This window comes from Accipiter gentilis, chromosome 31, assembly GCF_929443795.1.
Source record: "Accipiter gentilis chromosome 31, bAccGen1.1, whole genome shotgun sequence".
Classification (NCBI taxonomy): Eukaryota; Metazoa; Chordata; class Aves; order Accipitriformes; family Accipitridae; genus Astur; species Astur gentilis.
In genome coordinates this window covers 4887452-4901682 of record NC_064910.1, presented here as the reverse complement: position 1 = coordinate 4901682, position 14231 = coordinate 4887452, and the positions used below count along the sequence as shown (strand labels likewise).

Genomic DNA, 14231 nt, shown 5'->3' with positions numbered 1-14231 from the left:
ATGGGGTCATTTTTCCTGTTATCATCAGAAGGCATTTAAAACTATATTATGTTAATCACAAATTCTCTAAGTTAGATACATGGTATATATATATATATACACACCAAGTGACTAGAACACAGTTTAAGAGTATGGGAGGCATTCTGATGAAATTACATGAGACTACAAAAAGGTAGGAAAATACAGTAATTCAATAAAAAAAAGACTAGACTATTCCAGTGCACACCTGGAATTACCTGACCAGTAAATCAGCAGATACACTTATCTGATCACTCTCCCCACACTATATTACATAAACAAAATGTACAAGAATTCTCTGGACTATAATTTGTCACCACGCACAGACTCAACAAACCAGAATTCTGGACTTGTTTATTATGGATATTGAAAAAAATGGCAAGAGCAAGAAGGGAGTCTTGTAGACCTGAACCACACAAATTGGAAATTGCAGACTGACAAGAGTAAAAACACTGGCCACTACAGGCAACAGCTGAACCAGTCCAAAGAGGTGCCACAAGAGTCCTGCATTAAAGGTAGCAAGTGCTTGTGCGGACACACGTTCTCTCTCTAAATATATACACATATATTGCGATGCAGACACAAAAAGTACCTAAGCAATACAACCAAACGCCTCACTAAGCAAACAAAGCTCATTTATTACACTGTGTGTATGGAAAAAAGTTTTAAGGAAGACAAACCGCAGTATAAAATAGCACAGCAAACATGTATCAGCTGTTTCTCTGTGTTCACAAAAAGATTCATCTGCCCAATTTATTTTCTACTAGAAAACAAAATCTTCTGAAACTGTTCAGGGTTTAAGTGATTACACGAAGACTATCAGAACATGGATTTTCCTTTTAACTTTCAACTAGGACAGAGAATGTAGTTTGAAGTGAAAAAAAAGAAGCCATAAATCAGGCTAAACTACAGAGCTGACAACTTCAGATCATCAAAACAAGGTTAATATGGAACAGTTACATAAGGGACTCTGCAACAATAAGCAACACAGGAAATATATACTGAATATCTCCAGAAAATCATTCTGCAATTGCTCTTTAAGAGTCAAGGCTCAACCTAAGGATCCAGATTACACTGGGTGTTAAGAAGGAGTAGCAGCCTATATACAGTTATTAACATACATATAGAAAGCTTCTGAAGCGTCCTTGGTTTTTTTAAGTTACGCTTCAGGCCTCACATAGCAGCTAATGAAGTATTTTGCCTAGATTCAGGGTTTGCACATACATTTTCATGATTATTACTTACTGATCTCAAGCAAATGGTGAGGCGTTACAGAAAGAAGAAAACAAAAAATTCTGCTACAGTCACAGGCACCTCCCAGGCAAGAGAAGAAAGGAAACATACCCAGGAGAGAGGAGTGGGGAGGACACAAGGGAGAATGCAGTAATGCAGTCACTGTTCCACCCTTCAGGGGATGGGAAAGCTACTTGAACTGTCTTTAACTCCTGTGTGCCGCTGAGTAATTCAAAGAGTCACTCAAACGAATCCATGACAGACTATCAAACAAACTGTAAGAGGGCACTGCAATATCTGTAGTGTCATCACAAAACCTCTGTCGTCTTCTGGGGAAAAGATAAGGAAGCTTTATATTAGAGCAGATGATCAATAAAATCTAACCAAATTTTAAAAACACTGTGGATTTTATGTTAATTAGATAAAGTAAACTCTCTGCAGGAAAAGGGATACAGTGCTAAGCACTAAGTTAAATTCAAGCTATTCACCCTCTGGCTGGGACTTCATAATTATTTATGATAACCTTGATGGAAAAACTTTTTTTTTTTTTTTCAGTGAATGATGACAATCTGGCAACTACAGGTAAAGAATTCTCAAGTTATACATTACTCAGCTATACTTACAAGCAGTTATTTTTCTGGGCTACAGAAACCCAAACAAATAACATAACATATTGTTTACAGAGTGGCAGGAAACATCTGGGCTTAGATGGTGAAGCAGGAATTGATGAAAAAATGACTTGCCAGCTGCACCACAGATACCATCCTGCCAGTTTTGTTGCAAAGACAGTGCAGCTATATTGAATACAAGAAATGGGCTTCCTAAAGAAAACATGTTAATTGTGCATGCTCAGTGTCCACAGCACAGAAGGGGAGCTCAGAGAGGCATTTGTGTACTTGCAGAAACACTATGCTTGATATCCCAGTTCTGTAAGAGTAAATGACCTTCCATTAAACTTCTAGGAAGCGTAGTTTTGTACCATTGCAAAAAAGAAAGAAACTGCGAAATGAACCACATCGGAAATACCATATGGAGGGATTTGAAGAACCCTGAAGTCTCTCTCACACACAGAGAGGTGCTGCAGAAACTCGCTTGAATGTACAGCCCTCACAAAGGATTCTGAACACACAATTCTAAGGAGGATCTCTTCGGCTACTGCATGTTCACATACAGCTTATGTCAAGATTGAAGGGATCAGAGGTAAGGTTTTGCACTACAGTGGAATACAGGTTTTGTTGTTTTTTTTGCTAAATGCACATCACAATTGTTTATATAATGGGCTTACACAGCTGCAGAACCAGCAGTGTGACTATGACTTACAGAAGATTTCCTTGACTTGTTGCTTTCTTGCCCTAAAGGTTACGCCAAGGCCAGTTTGATATTCAAGCAAGAATGATGGAGACATATTAAGGTAAGTGGGCCCAAATCCACAAGCAGAATGATGCAGAATTACAAGCCTGAATCCAAGATGAAATCCCTCACAGGCACCATAAAAACCCTTGACAAGCCCACCAAGTTCACGCACCAAAAGCTGCAGATGTGTGGATGGTTAAAAAAGCTTCCATACCAGCAAGGTCATGAATCAGGCACTCCACATAAACCCAGTTTTCAAAAGCATCACACTCCTAATAGACCCAATTTGAGCAAACACTAACATAACTTAGCACCTCACTGTAAAAGCCAGTCTTAAAAAAATACAATTAAAAAAAATTCCAACTCTAAAGCCATATCTTTTAAGCCAAGTGGTATTCATTCAGGATAATAGTCCTATGCCAATTCTCAAACCTTAGAGATTTAACACCCTCACCCCCCACAGCCACACACAGTACATACTGTATAAAGAACTTCCTATTGATCGAGCTAGAGAGCATTCATGGACAGAGAGTCTTCCTGCCATCTCCTGAAACTGTGCAAAGGAAGAACTCACGATTAATTCAACTAGACAAACAAAAGCATGATTTGTAACCAAACAATTAAGACACTCACCCACAAGAGAGAAGAAATAAAGGTTCTGCTTATTCTCTCAAAGACTATTTGTAAACCTCACCCAATGACAGATTAAGGTACTAATAAATTGCCATTAGGGAAGAGATCAGAATATACAGATTTTTCTGAGACACATGAAAGCCTGGTTTAACAGCCTGCAGGAGAAAGGTGTAGTCCTATTTGGGCTAGATCTGTTCTGGGATGTTTTTTCCCCTCTGCATCCCTTCCATAAAATAATGAGAACAATTTATTGTAGCGTTTTTGCAAGGATTAATTGCAAGTATCATGAAGATTAAAAGTACATCAGAGACATTAATCACTCCCACAGACATTAAAGTGACAGCTTCCAGAGGAGAATGATGTGCCTTGGATGAAGTGATAAAGAGCTGTACTTTTAGAAAAGAGTAGATTTGTTTCTTAAAGCCTTAATCACCATGTTGTTATTAAAGAGGTATTTACATTTTGCCAACTAAACATTAATCACTCATGGTTTTCAGAAAACCCCAATCCTCTTTTTTTGTTTGGTTTGTTGTTTGGGTTTTTTTCCCCTCAAGCCTCTGAGAGATAAAGCTGGAACTATTTGGCAAGCACAGCCTTATGGTAAAATTGTTGTAGATTTCCAAAACATCTCAAAACTACCTTAAACAAAAGCCAGTCAGTCATAGATGAGTAAAGAATGGTTTTCTTTCTACTGAATACATTCATATTCCTGGAAATTTAAAGATTTGTGTAGTTTTTCTAGAGAAGACCCTTTCTGAAATTATGCCGGATGCAGAGCAGTACAATGACTGGGCTACTTTCAGCAATGAGTATTCCAAGAGCTATCCTTTGGATACAAGCCAACCCTGCCTACATGAAGTAAACAAAAACAAAAAAAAAAACCAAACACAAAATCTGTTAAGTCACACTCAATAAAGTACGACAGAAATCCCAAGCAATTTGCTGTTGAGCATCCATGATTAAATGGACACTTCCCTATCTATCATAGTCAGAATTTTAACTCTGACCAGCTGCACTTCATAGCAGGCAAGAACGATTCTTCTAGATCCTCAGAATACAGGAAAAGGATGTATGCTTTCACCTGAACGTCCTCTGAGTCTGTCATCTGCAATAATACTTACTGTATAGGTTTCTATAAACCACACATTACTACTCCAGAAACCTTGCATGCCTTAACTCATCCACAGTAGGCTGGGAACCAGAAGAATAACACTATCACCGTATGAAGGTGGGAAAAAACAGAATCTCAAAGGAAGCCTGTGCCTTTACCCCAGGATAAGCCCTCTTCTCTGGGTCTCTTTAAATAACATTAAAATCAAGTCATAGACTATCTCAAGGCACTGACAGTAATAACCACTCATAATCTGAAATTATTAGTGACAATATTAGTTTCAACATCACATGCATTTTAAAACAGATGTTTTGAAAAGAGAGACCATGATGCCCAAGGAGACCCAAATATATAAAAAAAAAATGCAATCTCTTTTAAAACCATTTTCTTTCCCAATGGCTTTGTTGTTTGCATTTTCAAGACACTCAGTTAAAAAAACTTTTACACAAATTTTTGTCTAAGTAGATATAGCTGAAAACACAGGAATTTCTCCCTGTATTGCCCTCCTTACAACCTCTGCTCCTCAGAATAAAAAGAGTACAAGACGATGTTCATTTCAAACAGATCTCACTATCAACAGAAACAGCATGTAGGAACAATATGAATTGATATACGGTCATAACCTGAATTTCTAAAGCAAGATTGTAAGCTCTGAATGTCTAGTTAATTGCTTCAGCCAAACTTTCTATTTCAAAGAGATGCAATGTCATTCAAAACATTGGTTTTTTCCTTAAATCTGACTCTCCATAGTCACTCAGCAGCTTCAGTCTCCTGGTAGAAATCCAGAAATTCCAGAGAAAAACCTGACAAAAATGAAAAGTAGGCAGAGGGAGCTCATAAAATGCTTATTATTAGAGATGCATTAAAGTCTTAATTTAATTCTTTTACAGATCTCAATTAGATATGTCGTAATGTAAAGAAAACTTATTTCCTTTGGGAAACTATTATTTCCCACACAATATCTTGTCATTGAATTGGAGAGATACGGGTTTCACGGATGGACTACTCAATGGATAAGGAATTGGTTGGGTGGCCATATCCAAAGGGTTGCGGTCAACCACTCAACGTCCAAAGGGAGATCAGTAACAAGCGGTGTCCCTCGGGTGTCGGTGTTGTGACCGGTACTAATAAAGACACAAACAGTGGGATTGAGCACACCCGCAGCAGGTTTGCAGATGATATCAAGCTGAGTAGTGCCATTGAGGGAAGGGATGACATCCAGAAGGACCTTGACAGCTTAAGGAGTGGGCAAATACGAACCTCATGAAGTTCAACAAGGCTGAGCACAAGGTCTGGCACCAGGGTCAGGGTAATCACCAGTATCAGTACAGACTGGGTTATGAATGCACTGAGAGTGATTTGGCTGGCCAAAGCATTTCAAACTGCATTTTGTAGTCTGGATTCCGTTAACAACAAAAAAACCCAACTCGATTGCATCCTACCTGTAGTTCCAGTAGTTTGTTAATTTGCTTTTGAAAATTATTAGACTGATTAGAGTATGTTGCAGTATTAGTGGCAATAACAATATACAATTACTCATCATAACTTTTTATTATGGAATGTCACCTTCCTGGGTGATGTTTATGGTTATGCCTTTGGGGAATGTACAATAATTTGAATATAAAAAAATAAAAAAGTCTACTCCTCTGGTATGTCTATACAGATTTCTGTACAGCAAGTAGTTCATACTGTTATATTTCCTGAAATGACATCATGTTCAACAGTAAAGTTCCTGCTTTACAGGAACAAAATCAAAGACAGCAGATAGGAACTGTAGGTTTTCCCACATGGGAAGTACCCTAGAGACCAGGATACAGGGTTTTCTGAAGGGGAAGATGCTTTCTAGTCAACTTGGAAAACACCACTACTCTATGTCAATCCCTCAGCTAGTCATCACCTAGCAAAACAAAGGTAACGGTTACCAGAACATTTTTTTTATCTTCTCTTAAGAACAAATACTTAAACTACAGCAAACTGATACACTCCTACAGCTGTTAGATATAACATTATGCAAATTTTCTTTCTTTACAAGAGTTAATGGAGCTTCATATCGGGTGGGAAGCTAACCATGAATACTTATTCTAACATTTCAGTTACCATCATCACTTTACGACTGAATTCTCTTCTTCGTTTCCCCGACGGCAAATTCTTTCGAGCTCTTCTGTTAAGTCTTTTTTCCAGTTCTCTGTTCAGTGTTTCTACTCCTTCCTATCTCATATCTTTAGCATATCATTCTTTACCACTACTCATCCATTTTTGTCTATCCTTTGTATTTTTCCACAAGTAAGGTAATAGACTCCAATTGTCAGTTACTACAAATAGGAAAAAAAATACCCAATATTTAAAACAAAAAAAACAGAATGCACGTAACTCACAGTTACGTACTTCCAAACAGGATCTTCAATTTTCATCACCACATATACTTGAGTGTGCCTGAACATCATAAAACTTTCTAGCTTTGAATTCACTGGCTTGAAACAACAAAGTGGTTTGCAAATACACTGACTTCCTACAAAAGGTTTGAAATTCCCAAGGAGACAACAGAAGGACTTTGACCTATGCCTGACTGGAGTACCATATAATAATTACATTCTGAATCAGGTCAAAATTATTTTGGCAATGTGAAAGCTAAGCAATCTAAATTGCTAACGTCCCTGCGTCCCCTTTTCATTTAATAATAGAGAAAGAACTGAAAACCCTGAGTGCCTTTCCTTAAATAGCAGCAGATGATAAAAAACCCACAAAACTATAAAATGACATCTGTCTCCACATAAATCCGATCTACACAATTCAAAGGCACAAAATTTGTTGAGAAAAGCATTTTCTCCCTTTGCTGTAAAGCAACACAGCAGGTTAAAGAAACTAAGAGAAACCTTCTAAGCCAACAGATCTGCATGTGTTGTTAGGGCCACACATCTCCCTATTTTGAGTGAAGGAAAGAGAAAGCAGCAGAACTATTATCTCAACAACTGGAATATATCATATGCAGTTTTACACAAATCATGCTTTCCCCAATCTAGACAGCAGCCCTAATTTTTCAAATGCCTTTTTTAAAAAAAAAGGCAGGGGGGCACTGTCTTCTTTAATTTAGCCCTTGACCTTCCCTTGGTTTCCCAGACATGGCTAGCAGAACTGTGGGACATTTTTCAAGAAACTCAAAGAGGCAGAGAATGTTCCACACTCCCAAGATAACGCTGATACACCAGCATGCATGTCAAACCCCAGAAACTGAGCAGCCACCCAAAGTAACATGACTCAAATTAGGGTAGCAATCAAATGAGGAGTCATGACTCAAATCGATTATCTTCAGCATTTTAAGTTTGTTGACTGCCAAGATCATTTTCAGCAGACTCAAGCATGCTCCAATGGTCAGCACTGTAACTGAAACAAACTCACTTTTCCCAGTTAACTTTTACAAACCCCTTCAGGTAAGTTGGTGCAGTAACCCCCACCTCTCCCTTCCTCCCTAGGGTCCACGAAGGAGAAGTTGAAAACTACCAGTTTCAACTGAACTCTGCTTTGGTCAACCAACCTTACAGGAATAAAACAAGCTATATAAATGATAGGGAAACATTTCCTCTTTGCAAAGACAGAGGGGAAAGAAGATGAAAGCCCTAAGATTGTTTGTCCTTGAGTAGAATGACGACAGCACCACCTCCTGCACAAGCCACAGAAAAGACAAATGTTTAGGGGAGATAAAATATTAAAGACAAATACTAAAGACAAATATTAAATGGAGATAAGCTGGGAACTGTAAGGGTGAATTTCTCCAGGATGCCAAAAAAATGGTTTAAAACATCATGGCTAGCCAAGCAGAGTTGGAGTCCATCTATTTCTGACAAACTCAGCTGAAGCGTGAACAAATTTTCATAAGCTACACGGCTACAGCTAGTTGGAAGCCTGATGAGCAGGGAATTGGAAGCTGCTGAAGACAGTTAACTTATTTGCATAAACCCACAGATGAAAGGCAGCTCTGCAGGACATGAAGCCAGCATGCAAATGTTTTTGGGTTGTTTGTTTTGGTGGAGAATCCATGGCATGCTGACACAAAAAGCAGGCAAGCCTGATGTCACATCAGACCACTTCTAACTCTTCCATGGCCAGTCAATCCTGCTCTCTAGTTGTAAAACAGCTGGGGAAGGAAGATTTCTGGTATTCTCCACAGCAGTGCTGAATAACTTTCAGACAGCTAGCCTGAAGCAATAGGACAGGACCAAATTCACAGCTACTTTTCTTTTATGAAAAGTGAAAGTAAAAGCTTATCGGAACACAACACTAAGTAGCATTTAACCTTTGTTTTGAACACATGCAGGACAAGTAACATGCAAGGGACTGGTAAGATTCAAACCAAAAAGCTTACTCACACCTTGATATTCTGAGAAGAGCACATTACATTCTTCCCAGCTGATGGAAATCTGACAAAACCAAATGGCTAACCTTGTAAAACAAAGGGTAACAACCATGGAAACTAACAATGCTGGGAGAAGTCAAGCCACTACACTGCAGGATGTACTTCCCTCACATTATTTTGACATTTTGTTTTTAAGTTGTTTCAGTAGCTGTGCCGTAATTTATCTTATAAAGGTAACTAGGTCTTAATCTTGGATCTCATGACAGCACCCTACTATTCATTCTTTTTTCCCTTGGAGAAGGAACAAGGCTACTGACATACTTCCTGAGAATCATTTGATCTACAAATGAGCACAGAAAACTGTTATTCTTTACCAGAAATAGAGCTCTAACTTTATTTTCACTAAGAACATGCAACTCTCTTGTTATACCAAGAAATCAGTAGATTATTTAAAGTAGCACCAAGATTAAAGCAAACCATACAGATTGACAAGCTCTCGTCTTTAAATTCTGGCTACAAGATTTTACAGGGTTATTTCCAACAACTTAAAGTCCTGATTCTACAAAGATAGCCTCACTAAAGCATCTCAGTATGCCTACATAAAGCTGAATAAACATTTAAAACTTCAAAGGGAATGAGTTGAAGGTGTCTATGTATTGACATACCAACCCACAAACAGGTGGGCTTTTAAAAAAAAAAAAAAAACAAACCAAAAAAACCCCAAACAAACCAAACTCTCAGCCTGCACATAAGTTACTCATATTGTGATGGCACTGGATTTTATTTTTTTTTTTAACAATATCTATTTAATTGGTTGCTGGTTTATGATCCATCTACATTTCTTGTTACAGACAACAAAAATCAATTAAAACCACTTCACTTGTGTTTATAATCACCTCATGTTCTTAAGCCGTGGTTTCACAAAGGCTTCAAGATGATGCAAGTGCAGCCCGTAACTGAAAGGATTTGTTTCAGTCCACCTCCACATTCTCCCCCTCTCCTTTGGTTAGCACTAGCACTCCTGCAGTATCTTGCTGGGGGTTAAACCAGAGAAAATCTGTAAAGGAAGACTTTGTCCCTCTAAAAGAGCAATGAAAATTCAACCTTTGGGCAAGGCTTCCCATCATACATAGCACAGTATAGCTATGCAACGTTCACAGAAGGAGATAGCACTGCAAGTGAGTCAACTGAGCCAATTCTGAAAAATATTAATAAAAAAAAAAGTAGCATCCTGCCAGATTACAGAGTGATTCAGACAGCTCCCTAGCTGCACTATCTCCAGATTCATCAATTGGGTGATGGAGAATAAAATCACCCCTTTCAACTACGGCCTACAGACAGGGAAGGTAAACATTAGTTAAACTCTGTTCACTTCAGTTTTGCCAGGGAACAGTTGCTTAAACTACAACAGCTTTTAACTGCCTGCTGCATAGAAATGCTCCTTTTGGGTTCTATTTTCATACAGACAAACTATGCATAGCACACTGTTTCAAGTGAACAACTTTTTTTTAAATTAATAGAAATTAGTTTTACAGAAATGAGACATCAAATATCACTTTAATTCAAACCCAGATGTAAAGTAATGATCCTTCTTACTCTAAGTGCCACTAGGGAAACCAGTGAAGTCCCTAAAAAGAGTTCTAGGTACCTTTAACATGAGCCTGACTATGCACCTCACGTCATGGTGGCACTTTAACCAAAGTCAACAAGACTCCTTAGGTGAGACACTAATTGTAGACCTGCAAAGCACATGATGGCAATGCTGCAAACAGCGCTCCAGCTGCCCATTTCACCACCGCACAGCCTCCTCAGTTGGGCCAAAACAGCTGCCTGAATACCCACACTGCCAAACAGTTATAATCTGAAAAGGTGATCTTGGTCCAGACTACTGCCTTTAGCTGGTACACAGCACAGAAATTTAAGTCCTTGTACATGGTGGATGCTGGTGGGAAGTAGATGTGGAGAAGGGATACCTAAGCCAGCTTAGCCATCCAACACCTTGTGCTGTGAAACTACCAAGAGAGCCCCTCAATGACTCTCGAGAGTGAGATAGCAGAGAGCCTTTCAACCGCCTGTAATAAGCTCTTCCTCCAGTTTGCAAACCCTCACAGAGAAGTTCTTCAGGCACGTTTGTAACAAATTTGCATTCAATGTCAGAAGCTTTTTATGAAATAAGGTACTTTTAGAAAAGATACTCCCTAAACATTCTCTCAGGGTTTCACACACAAACTGACACAATGGCACTATCAAAAAAGTCCTATCTCCTAGTTCATAAAAAAATAATGTACTTGCCAAGTATTTCATTCCCTGTAACACAATGTGCTCCAAATCTGATTCCCCATGTACTGACACTGAATGGAAATTCACGGAAAGGAGGTGCACAGCCTGAAAACACTGTCTTTTGGAGAGTGCTTGAGAAACAAGGAATGTAAGAAGTGCCAGCACATACACCTACACCGGCAGATCAGTTTTCTCAGATTCTATGCTATTTTAGTCTGGCATTATCTGACTGCAACCAGAGCACAGTGATGATTCAGTAATATTGCAAGGAGTACACTTTTAGGATAGGGGGATGGGATCATAATCACCTCCATAGAAAAGAAAACAAAAAATAGTCTCTCTACAATCTGTTAGACCAGTGGCATCTGCTAGCATACTATATTGAAGACAGAGCCGTAATTAATGATTCCACTACTTTTGACCACTAGTCAAAAGACTGGAAAGCACAGCAACAACACGTTACATTTGCAAAAAACACACTCCCATCAGACACCAACCAATTCCCTTTTCAAGCTACTTTTTGCCACACTGACCTGTACTCCTTCTCCTCCTCCATTTTTTCTGAATCCCAAAGAACAACCAGAAACAAGCTGCAGGAAGACTTCTATGACTTACAGCCCAGACAACCAAAATCATATGGCAGTTTTTCCCTTCCTTAAGGCTAACTTTTACTCACAAAGCTAGAAAGCAAAGACCAACTACCGTGCATAGAATCTTATCAATAGCCAGGTCCCAATGACCATGTCAATTGCCACTCAGTTCCAGTATTTTCACAGCAGCCTAGCAACATTGTTTTCAAAATTAAGTATCATTTTTGGCAAAACATCAAACTCTTTCAAAATCAGAACAGACATTAAGCTGTCCCTGCTTCAATACGCATGGGACCTGAAGTCACTTGGACAAACAAACTGTCCTAAGAGTCAGAGCTGGCACACAACTTCAACAATAACAGCAGTATCTAAATAATGAGGTCCTGCTAATACGGTAACATATGGTAGTAAAGTGAATTCCTACGCCGTGTTTCTGGGGTAGGAAACACCACCCCTTCTGCCAAATAACTTGAGCTGTACCTCTCCACCCTCCCAAATGCAAAGGGAGGATCCTAAATCTGATGCACTCACCCATCCCCAAAGCTAGCTCACCTATATGTGCTTTGAAGCATTGAGAGATTCGCTTGTCCCTAGCCAAGCTGACAAGGCTTCAAAGATCCTTCCTCACGATGTTCCATCTACATAAAATCAACTTGAACCAAAGCAGGCCAACATACAATAAACTAAATATGAAAAGTGCAACAGAAAAATCTGGACCAGAAAAGGAAGAGAGCTGACAGGACAACGTTCTAAATCTGAGACTATCTGACTCACGCCTAATAACTGAAGTCATAAACATCCCTGTCGGTGGTTATTCTAAGATCTTCCCAAATACCTTCGTGCCCCTCGTCAGGTTCTTCAGACTCCAGCTGCACGCTGAGCTAACAAACAAACAAACAAACATTTATTTACCCCCCAAAGGACATCGGAGGAGTCTACAAAACCCAGACACGAAGCCTGCCCTGGAAAACTTCCCTCACGCCACTACCAGGTTACGACCAAGGCGGACAAAGAGCGGTCTGAGGAGCTCTCCTGCGGAAATACTTTACTCCTTGGAGCCACGTCTCGCTGTCACCGCTCCCCCTCAGCCTCTCTCCTCACCTCACGCCTGGGGCTCGGCCTGAAGGGCCGCCCGCCCTCTTCCCGCGGGGCGCCGAGCGGGAAGAAGCGCGGCCGCCCGTCCCCTCAGGAAGCCGGCCCCAACGGCCGCCGACGGGGGGTGGGGGGTGAGTCATGGCGGGTGGTCCTTCCCCGGAACGGGGCAAGGGAAAGATGCCTGACGGGCGTCCTCCGCCACGGCCTAGCCGGCAACCCGCCGGACTTAGGGAAGTTTCAGCAGGGCGGGGAAGCGGGCAGAAGGGGAGGAAGCCCTCAGCCCCCCCTGACGCTTCGCAACCGGACAGAGAGCAACGAGGCGCAACCGCCGCCACCTTCTAGCCACCGGCTAGCGAGCAATGAATGGCCGGGCCAGACCCACCCCCCCCCCCCTCCGGCTCACTCACAAGCGACATAAGCGACGAAGGCGAGCCCCATGAGCAGCTTCATCCTCCTCCGGTTGATGGCGGTCAACAAGCGCAGCAGCGGCCCCTTGCTCACCATGCCCAGCGGCACGCAGCGCCGGGAGCCCGCACGGCCGGCCACGCCACCGGGCTCGGCTCCGCTCGGCTCCCCCCGCCCGGGAACCGTCCGCGCAGGCGCAGTGGCGCCCACCCGCTCTCCCGCCTGCCCTCCCTCCCCTCCCACCCGCGGTAGATGCGGTTGGTGGCGGCGCATGCGCAGGTCGCGATCGCTGTGGGGGCCGCCGTCTCTGCCGGTTCCCCGGCCGGGCTGTGGGGTTGCGTTACCGCGGGGATCGTTCGTCTTTACTTCGTAACAAGCGACGGGTGCTCGGCTAGAGGCTGCCTCCCACACAGAGTGCCTGAGGGAAGGGAAGGGAAGGGCGTCCGCAGCCTCTCCGTGCCCCTGGCCTGGGCTTGCTGGGGTGCTTCAGCCTCGGCGGCCTTGGACACCGGTGGCCTCCTGTGGTGGCCCCCTTTGGTGGCCCCCTGTGGTGGCCCTTGGGTGGTGACCTGCCGGGATGGACGGACGGACAGACGTGGGCACACATGCAGGCAAAATGTGTTGTCACGCTGCCTCCTTCAGCGTGTCGTACTTTGGAGGCACCATTTGCCTCATCCCAGATGTGTTTTCCATCTCTTTGCTATGGTAAATGAAAAACCTGGGGATTCCCCCTCACCCCAAAAGTAACAGTTTATGAATTTGGCCTCTGTCCAGGATAACGAGATTGCAGTTCCTTTAAAATGGTTTACGTTCCTACTGCAGCTCCCATCCAAAGTCCTTGTGGCCTGTTGCAAACCACAGATCCTTATTCGCCTGGGACGGCAGGCACCTTCCTCGCGTGTCAAAACGTGTTCTCCTGCCAGTAAAATACACTCAGTCTGAAGAGAAATCTCCCTCCACAACCCAACCGTCCCCCCTGAGTAGTGCGGCCTTCGCACAGTTAAGGGATATTCTTTCTCAACACTCCTCTCCCACAGGGGAAGACTGCGAGAACAAGTGTTCTTGAATTAAATTACCGGATTTGATCCTTTAATTTCAGTATAGAAATACAGCTTGTTTACACCAAAGAAACACTGACCTCTGTCAGAGACCTGCACAGTTA

The 14231-nt window shown here is 41.8% G+C and overlaps 1 protein-coding gene across 3 annotated transcripts in view; it reads right to left on the bottom strand.

Annotated features, from left to right (window-relative positions):
- UXS1 (UDP-glucuronate decarboxylase 1) overlaps positions 1–13269 on the bottom strand; it is a 61700-nt gene extending 48431 nt beyond the window's left edge. For all 3 annotated transcript variants that reach the window (XM_049834269.1, XM_049834270.1, XM_049834271.1), the window contains exon 1: positions 13072–13269. In XM_049834269.1, the coding sequence (XP_049690226.1) occupies positions 13072–13168 (97 nt within the window). In that variant the 5' untranslated portion in view covers positions 13169–13269. The remainder of the gene's footprint in view (positions 1–13071) is intronic.
- Between the last annotated feature and the right edge of the window lie 962 nt (positions 13270–14231).